General features: G+C 48.5%; 1 protein-coding gene across 1 annotated transcript; it reads left to right on the top strand.

Annotated features, from left to right (window-relative positions):
- Positions 1–480: 480 nt before the first annotated feature.
- On the top strand, positions 481–6,810 carry LOC144166307 (uncharacterized; the record flags this gene model as incomplete). Its single annotated transcript, XM_077695836.1, has 5 exons — positions 481–620; positions 1,253–1,375; positions 2,763–2,916; positions 3,004–3,129; positions 6,020–6,810. Coding segments are annotated over exons 1-5 (1,334 nt in total), but the record flags the coding sequence as incomplete, so codon positions are not given.
- Between the last annotated feature and the right edge of the window lie 2,490 nt (positions 6,811–9,300).

Raw genomic sequence — 9,300 nt, 5'->3', positions numbered from 1 at the left:
TTTGTGTGAACGCCGATAGAAAAGCCTAGCCGCCTATGCCCTATGCTTCCTGCGTCCGAAAAACGTTCTTAAAAGCTTTGGCGCGCGATTTCCTTTGGAGTGCGATTTCCCCTTCCGCCATGGCTGCTTGTATTCCTTTTCGCCACTTGTGAAATCGTGCACAACGGCCGCCGCATCAAAGCCGCCAAGATGGCGGGTCGAGCCAACTGTGTCGCCTGCTCGCAACGTGTCACAGCCAAGCAGCACTCTTTTCGCTGTGCTTCGTGTGGCAAGTGCGCGCACACAAAGTGCATTGCCTGGCCCGACGAGGATCTCCAACTTCTTCGCGCTGGCGATCTTCCTTTCCATTGCAACGCTTGTTGGAAAGCGGCACCACCCGTCAAGCCCGACGAGAACACCGGACCGGCGGCAGAAAGCGTTGCTCTCGACCACAACGCATTCTTTCCCTACCCCGTCGATGTTGGTAGCCAACTGAGCAAGATGAATGACCTGCTCGTCAACGCCGTGGAAGGCATCTCATTTTTAACGGACGAGCTCAGCCAGCTACGGGAGGAGCACGCCCGCCTTCGAAGCGAAACCACGAAGGCATCGGAAATACAGGCGGGTGTCTTCAGAGTGAGGTGCGTGTCTTGCGCGAGGAGCTCCGCCACCGCGGGTCACCGCGAAAGCCCTCCGCAGTGCTTGACGCTCCTGCCACACAAAGCCCCCTCAGCAGCTCCGTCCCGGCCTCCTCACCCACCAGCCAGTCGCCCATATCGAGTTGCTTGAACGGCCCCCCTCCCGCGTGGAGCCCTCTTCGCCCCGGCGGCCTCAACAAAAGGCAACCCCGCAACCGCTTCCCCGAGGCTTCCGTTGGGGCAAACGAAAACCGGGACCTTCAGACCGTGCCCGCCAGCCCCTCAAGAAAGCCTTGTTTGTGTCCCGTAGTGTCACTAAATAGGTTTTAGAGTATCGGCACTCTTTTCTCCCATTGTTCCGTGCCGCCGCCAAGATGATTGGTCAGTTCGCGACACGTGACATTTGTTTACACTGCGACGGTTCATGGGCGCTGCCATTTTGTTGCTTGTGCGTTTTCAGTCGGTCAACTGTGGTAGTCCTAGCTGTTCGCCCTGTGGCTGCGCGCGACCGCCGTTCCGAACGTGAACCAAACCGACCAAACCATCCCGCGCTTGGCACGCTTCGCAGCAATTTAGCTGCAGAAGTGTGTCCGGAGATGCCGTTTTGCTGCATACTCGGCTGTTACAACTCCCAGGAAGATGGAAAACGCTTCATGCGCTTCCCGCTGGGGAAAAAGGACGGTGAGCGGCTACGCGTGTGGCTGCAACTCGTCAGCCGCGATGAATTCGTGCCCACCCCGTACTCCAGGATTTGTGAGGTGAGATTGTTTGAAGTGAATTCGCGATAGTTAATAAAAGCTGGCGCCTCGTAGGCGTTGTGAGAATTCCGTGCCGAGCGCTTCGCAGCTAATGAGCTCGCGAGACCGGCCGCCGCCGCCGCGAACGTCCGACCGCGGTCTTCGGGCCGCGATATGCGTCGTGAAATTGCTGTACTCGTTCGGTCGCCAACGCGGCCCGACAACGTACGCGTCGGCCGGGTGCTGGCGGAGTTGTGCTGGAATAAAAGTATGCAAGAGATGTGGACGCAGGAGGTGTAGTTAAACAGATGAGAATTTACGAAGTGCAGGGGGGAGAAAATAGTATGCAAGGGAAGGAAACGGTGAGAGAGTTCGGGCCGCGCGCCAGCGAGCGAGTACGGCAATTTCACAATCCGGCACGCATATGACGACGCCTGTCTTAGAGTTCATAGAGGCATAGAATTCACATACGTGGAAATTGAAGGTGAAATGCGCGCATGTGGCCTCGCAGGGAATTAACATAGTCTCAGGGTACGGGGGGGGGGTTCACAACGCCTACGAGGCGCCTGCCAAAATAAATACCGCCATCCGTTTAAGTTATTTCGTCCCCGCCCCGGACGTTTGCATGTCGTGGGACGTTCCATCCCGTTGGGCGACTGCCATTACGAGAATCCGAAATGGTTGGATAAATTTTAATTCGGCAGTTTAGCGTTCACGGAGGGGTCACGGGAATTAGTGCGGAACTTCCCAGAAGATTTTGGAAGTTTTGGTTTGATGTACACCGCGAACTGTCACGAGTGAAAGCGCTTAAACTTTACAAATCGCGCGTTGTTTCGCCGTGTTCTTTCGTCGTCATTCGTTTTTTAATGTTTAGGCGCTTTCCCACTGATTTATGCGGCACCAAGTAGGCCCCACAGATGTGTTATTAATGTCACAAACGCCTTCATCCCATTCTGTTGCCAATTCTGGTATAAAGCTTGGCCTGTTCACTTTAGATAAATTCTACGAGGTTGTGCATTCTGTAGTATAACACGAAACTCTTAGAAAAAATAAGAACAAAACAAAAGCATTCTGTGTGCACTAAGTTACGCATACACTAAAATTTTCAAAATATTTTTGCAGCCTACATTTATAATGTCACTGACCGTTAGCATTCTGGCATGTTCTAAAATGCCTTGATCACTAATTGCGGGTATACTGCTTGCGATCTGTTCTGTGGCTTGTAAACTCGGAATTTACGACATGATGCTGCCGAATAAGGCCGTTAGACGTATTGTGGGGCGCAATTTAGCAGTTTCAATTTCATGTGAAGTTGACAGAGAGACGTTCAAGCGAGAAAGCATTCACACAATGTTCTGCATTTGATAAAACTTTTCTTGTTTGCTTATTGTATTGAATTGTTTGTTAGGACCACTTTGAAGACAGCCAATTTGAAATGGGCAGGGCTGATGGCCGAAAGCTCCTCAAGTGGAATGCTGTGCCAACGATCGAAGCCTCCAACAACCAGCAGAAACGGGCTAAGAGGAAGGTTCCGAGGAGGCCAGGCAGTGAACAAACCCACGGTATGTCACTTAGCTGATGCACTGCTGAGCATTGTACCATGCATTATCACGATGACATGTATGGTTTTTATTTTTTTGGCACCTCAGACACACTGGATGCCGCCGATGCACCTGCTGTCTCTGCTGCCTCTGTTGCCGTTCGCCCATTCCCAGGTGAAGCACATGGAGTATGGCCTCCTCCATTGGATGGCGAAGCTCAGCCAATTGAGACAGGTAAGCATATGTGTGTGTGGAAGTGAACATAGCTTCATAAGATGTAGGTATGTGTGGGCCAGTTTCAAGTTCACCACACACACAAATAAGGAACGGAGCAGGAGACATGGCATTGTCTCGCAGGCTGTACTCTGTTCATATATGTAATTTTTGTCCAGTGAACAGGAAGTATGAATTGCCCACAAATTTTTTTCTGGAGGGTGCACACGGCGGCACTACCTGCGCAATGGCGCCAACTCCATTTGTACGGTTGGGCAGGCGCGTACAGCCCCATGGATAACGCGGCTTGCTTCGTGCTATCTCAGCATCATCCCTGTGCGGGGAGTTTCTTATGTTTTGCGTTGCTTCAAACCGCTGCGGCTTGAGTTAGAAAAACGTCCCCACCCAATGCTGCGACGATATTTTATGTGGCTCTGGCGTGTGAGATGAGGCGGTGGTTTTACATGCCACCTAGGCCTGCTGTGCGCTTCTTGAGGAGTATAAGAGACGGTGATGTGCTCTGGCGACAGTGTTCTCAGGCGTTGAATGCATGACCGTCCTTCACCTGAGCTCCCAATGAAGCTAAGCGATTTTGCAAGCAGTATGGGTGGAAGCAGTCACGAGGTATGTACAGGATGAAATTAGGCATGGCAACGACAAAGATTCAACCGAAGATTTTAATTGTTTCATTTTTTTATGTAGACGAAGCAGAAATTATAAGCAGAACAAGAGCACAATACACGCTTTGACTGCTTCAAAAACAGCCCACAGACAATTGACAAATCATAGCGCCCTAGTTTGTCACTCCATACACCTTCGTCTCTGCGCTGTTTTTGAAATATTCAAATTGTGGTGCCGAACAAGCTTTAGTATGTTATCACGGTACACGTTTGATCATTAGACATCAGTTGAAGGTGTACCTTGCACGTGGCATTCCATGTACGTGTGTTCACCTCAAAACAACCAAACTAGTCCAGGTTAAGGCTGGGCACCTAGCCGTGCTCGTCTTGTCCGTAAAGTATGCCAGCTAGCGTAATTAGTGGAAATTTCAAGCACTCTGTTAAAGGTTCAAGCATGTGATGAGGTCTGAGGTAAAAGCTTCAATGCTGCATCGTCCCAACCTGAAATGAAACAGGTGCCACTGATTCATTACTAATTAGCCCCATCATCGGTAACTTCTTTGCTAATTTTTCGCATGAAGTCAGACCATCTTCAAGCACTGCCCAAGCCTTTGCTTTAAAAGAAAAGAAGATAAACTTTTGTTGTGTGGCTTACTTCAGGTTTGCAGTTGTAGGAAGCATGAACAGTGCATTTTGAAATTATGAAGCGACAACAATTATTCTGGCTTCGCGGTACGCTGTTCGACGGTGTCGATGCGTCCGCTATCCATAAAGATGACGGGTAAACACGGTGGCACCTCCTCCCGACGTCACAGCCTTTAGTTGGTGTAGCTGCCACAGACCGCGCATGATAGTTTTTCTTCTTTCCCGCTTTATAAAATAATTCGACTTATCAACCGGATAAACGATCAAAAGTGTGGTAATTTGAGCCAGTCTACGCAGTGCAAGCAAAACCGGGAGCTTGACAAATTCACTTCAGTGTCCCTTAAGGAAGCACACTGGTCCCAAGAACTTTTTGATCTTCTTAGCTGCACTGTACACGCTGGCATGTACCTCGACAATTTCATATCACTGCAGTACCACTCGTGGGGAATTATGGGAAAATAATTATTTCTTTGCTATAAGGGGCCTCTATGGCTTTTATAAGTACATGGTACTGTTTCAAGTGCGGAATTTTTGGAGGAAAGACTTAGCAAATCAAGAGAAAAGTGATACCTAAAAATGCTTTTCTGGGCAATTTTTTGGTCCCAAAAACCCATGTGCCCCCTTAAAGGGCTACTGAAGTGCTTTTAAAACCGGGCAAAGCTCTACTTTTTACAATTATTACATTGGTCAGTTTATGCCTGTAAAGTTTTTTTCGTCAATTTTAGCTTGGGGACAGCGGTATTCGTCGTTAAAGTTGACCCACCGCTCCCTGCCGCATCGCCGGAAGAGCGAGAAACAGCGGCAGCGACCGGAAGTAGCGTCATATTCGGAAGACGGCCAGCGACGTGCGCCGCCGCTTCGCTGTGTCCCAGTTTTCTGGGCGAAGTTCCAAATTAAGCAGGCGTGTAACCTGCACTTTATTAATCATCATTGTCTAGAGTTGCTTCCGCGTCGATTTTTAACCGTAATGCTACTGCGTGATTCCCTAAAGCGGCTCCTAGATACCATGGAGATTTCCTACCCGAGCGCCCGTGGCTACTACATTGCCTTCACGAGTAGTCGCGGGGCAGGCCGTGTCGTCGGGTGCTCTGTGCTTTGTACGCGAAGCGACGGGCTCAAACAAATACGGAGGTACCCCAAGTTCCTGATCCATTATTATAAGGGAATTAGAAAATTTGTGGGACCACAGCGCTCTAGGCTTTTGTTTTCCCGATCAACGTTGTTGGCTGTGACGACAGCTTAGCTGAATAAGATTTTAACAAGAAATCAAGCAAGCTGAAAGCATGAAGCGTTTTCTGCGCGCGGAAGCGCTCCGCACACTTGCCAGTCGTGCGTGCCTGTACGGGGCACAAAACGGCTAGCACCACACATGCCGCGGCAGCGACCGCCCTTCGCTGCCGTCCAGAATCAAGGCCGGCGCGAAAAGCAAGGTAAACGTGCAAGAGAGGATGATAGTGTGGTGAAAAATTGTGCCACGGATTGTCATCCAAGGTGATTTCGAAAGAGGTGATCGAACGCAAGAATGAGCACAGCAACGATCGCTAGAATGACTATCAACGTAGGGATAGTGTGTTAGTGTTTGAGCTTGGGGATTTTAGTGCAGTTTAAGCTAAACCATTTTCGAATATGTTCTGTGCATCTCGCAGGTGTCAGTCAAGCACATCAAAAAGCTGGCGGATATTGATGCCGAACGCGACCTCAAGTTGGCCCCCCACCTCAAGCCGGCCTACCTGGACCAGGACCATTTTGCCAAAATGAACGTGGCATCTCCGGTTGCTGTCCTCAACCATAGTGTTGGCGCTGCTATACGCGTACTAGTGAGTCTTGGGCGGATGGAGGAGGAGGCCCTAACCACAGCGTGGTTTGTTGAGCGGGTGTACCGGTGGTTCACCCTGATGACGTCGCGGTACATCGGCACCGCTATGAGCATGTTTAAGCCGGACGCTCATGATGAGGCAGTGGCGTTCCTCGGGGAGTTTATGGAGATTTTTGCTCATGTCTCCATAAAGAAGAGCAACCAAAGGGACCAGTTCAAGCCCGTACAAGCAGGTGTACTCATTAGTACAAGTGCTCTCCAAATTCAGCACCAGCTTCTGAGTGTGCACAAGTTTAAGTTCGTGCTGCTGTGCAGGCTGATGCAGGATGCCTTGGAGAATATGTTCTCCTGCATTCGGTCGAGGCACCCGGTGCCGAGGGCACTCGAGTTCGAGCTGATGCTCCGCCTCATAATGTTGAGCCAGTTGTTTAAACCGAGTCGCAAGGGCAGCTACGACATAGATGATTCTGTGGACCTCCTCGAGTTTGTCGAGATGAAGAAGGCAGCTCAGAAGAACAGTGTGGAGGCAGCAGAAGTTGAGCTCCTAACTGACAGCCTTCTTGACGATGATGCTCCCCCACTTGATGACGTACAAATGGAGTCTCTTGTCTATGTGGCGTGGTATATAACGCATAGTGTCAGCAAGAAATCCAAGCTTCGTGACACATGCAGAGAGTGTCTCCAGGCAGAGCCCGTGGAGCAGAATGAGCAGCTTTTGAAGCTGAAGTCTTACCGCTCACTGTCACAACCCAACCCTCTCACACGTCCATCAGGTCATGTCGTGAGCTTGCTGCAGCATGCGGATAGTGTTTTCCGTGCACACGAACATGACGCTCTAACAGTTTCTCTCGCCTCACTCACAAATGCTACCTTGGACAAATGCCAACTCGCGAACAGCTTTCCGCATTGCCACGACTTGCAGAAGCGCCTAACACAGGCTTTCCTCATGCTTCGGTTGCGGATCACCCTACGAAAGCTCAGCAGCAAGGCAAAGACTGCAGAGGCAAAATGTGGATCGAAAAGTGTTGGAATGAGGGCAGCTGTCTCTCAGATTCGTTAGTGTGTTAACTGGCAGCAGTTTGGAGAAAAAAAGGCAAACTTAAAGCACCGATGTACAGTTTAGGATGATTGATTGATTGTGTGATTTTACGCATCGAAGCTGCACCCGGGCTATGGCACCGTAGTGAAGGGCTCCGGATTAATTTTGACCACCTGGGGTAAACTTCGTGTGCCAAAATCTCGAACACACGGATATTTTCTCTTTTCGTCGCAGCCAGGAATCAAACCCAAATCCTTGGGATCAGCAACGCAACGCCTTAGCCACTCAGCCACCGCGGCAAGTCAGTTCAGGATGAATTTAGGAAACCTCACGATCTTCAGTGTGCATTGGGATCTCATACACTTAGGAGCTTATGCTTGTGACATCCTTCGGAAAGACAGCTGCTGTGGCCGGAGTATTGAACCTGCTATGTCGTGCTCAGCTGCACAATGTCTTAGCTCCCCCGGCTCAGTGCCATGAGTTGAAGGAAGAGGAATGCAACGAGCAGTGTGCCCGGGAGTGTGACAGGGTTCATGTGATGGGGAGAGTGAGAAGTGCAGCAAAGACAAGTGCCGCAAGAAGACAGCTCGAGAGTGGCGATGTGTGATGAGGAGAGTGACAACTGCGACGAAGACCAGTGCAATGAGTGGCGTATGGGCTTGATGTTTACAATGTTTACAATCCTGCAATGTTTACAAATTGCTTCAGTGTCTCTTTAATGTTCACATGTTTGTTGCTCGAATACAGGGGCTGGAAAAGCCCATTCTACTGCTGCGAAATGGCTGGGGCCAATTTCCTCATGGAAATGATGTAGTTGTGTAGTGCCGCAATTCGAAATCGATTGCCAACTTAATTTCGTCTAGCACTTCCGTACATGGTACCTGTGTGACGTATATTCACTTCACAATAATCACTTTTCAAACAGTGCAGAAACTCTGTTTTTGTCAAATTTTTAAGTTACAATAATTACGTTCTTGGAAAGGTTTGTTTTATAGTTCAGTAGCAATGTGACTTCACTGTGAAGTAATGTGATTTCATCCTCGGGGTAATAGTTTTCAAGTGTGACATAATCAGCTTTGCACATAGATGCACATACAAAATTCTTCCTTGTGTTACTTTGGCCAAGTACTGATATGCTACCAAATGCATAGTCACTGTATACAGAATATTTGTTGGATAAATGCGTTGTGTGTGTGTGTGTGCAAGTCATGGGGTCTTTGAATTCTACTTTTTGTACCAGTTTTGTGTTAAGTTATGCAATAAAACAGCAGAGTTTTCCTGTTTATATGGCAATCACTTTGCTTTCTTTCAGGGGAAAAGTGTGGTTTTTTCTGTTGCTATGATAGTTTTGTGATCTCGAGGCATCCTTCTTTTCATTGCGATAGTATGCCGTTTGGCATAAGTCGTCCTCGGAATCGGCCTCATTGTCCTCGGAAAGGCTTGCTAGAGTTCATAATGAATTTTTCCAGATTTTTTTGAACTGCGATTGGTTGTGTTCATTTTTGAGGCCGTTGTCTTCAATAAATATTTATTTTACATTCAGTTGTTCTTTTTGCCCGCTCTGCTTTCATATGCTCATCGTTGATATCCTTCTGATAGTATTTTGATTTTCAGCAGTGAAAGAATACTCCCAGAATATGTGAGGCATTTCTGCACTCCATTAACTGGAGCTAAAAATGACCTGGGCGTTAGTGCTGAACGGGCTGAAGTGTTAAGAACTTTTCGAGCCAAATGAGAGTTCAAGCATCGTTCTGCATCACCTAGCTAGTAACGTCCATTATCAGAAAAAGAGGTGGCTGCATTACTGAATTTTCTTAGCCGCTCACTAAAGTTCACTGAATCAGTGCGTACAAAAACCAGCACTTACATGGGGGTTTTGTGATCAGGTAGGGTTTACTGGCGAGTTTTATTTCCTGAAAGCATCCCATTTTGGCACTTGATGACTGAGTTGCATTTTCTTTGTAAAGGAAACTATTGGCAAATGAAACATGTTCAAGTCCTTTGAATTCAATTCATCGACATTTAGCCGCTAGTGGTGCCACAAACTTTATATAGTGGTACTAGCTAGTGAC

This window comes from Haemaphysalis longicornis, unplaced genomic scaffold (assembly GCF_048455015.1).
Source record: "Haemaphysalis longicornis isolate Haplotype H1 unplaced genomic scaffold, Haemaphysalis longicornis Haplotype H1 scaffold_168, whole genome shotgun sequence".
NCBI classification, from domain to species: domain Eukaryota; kingdom Metazoa; phylum Arthropoda; class Arachnida; order Ixodida; family Ixodidae; genus Haemaphysalis; species Haemaphysalis longicornis.
Note: the sequence above shows the minus strand (reverse complement) of the source record. Positions and strands in the feature narration are given on the sequence as shown.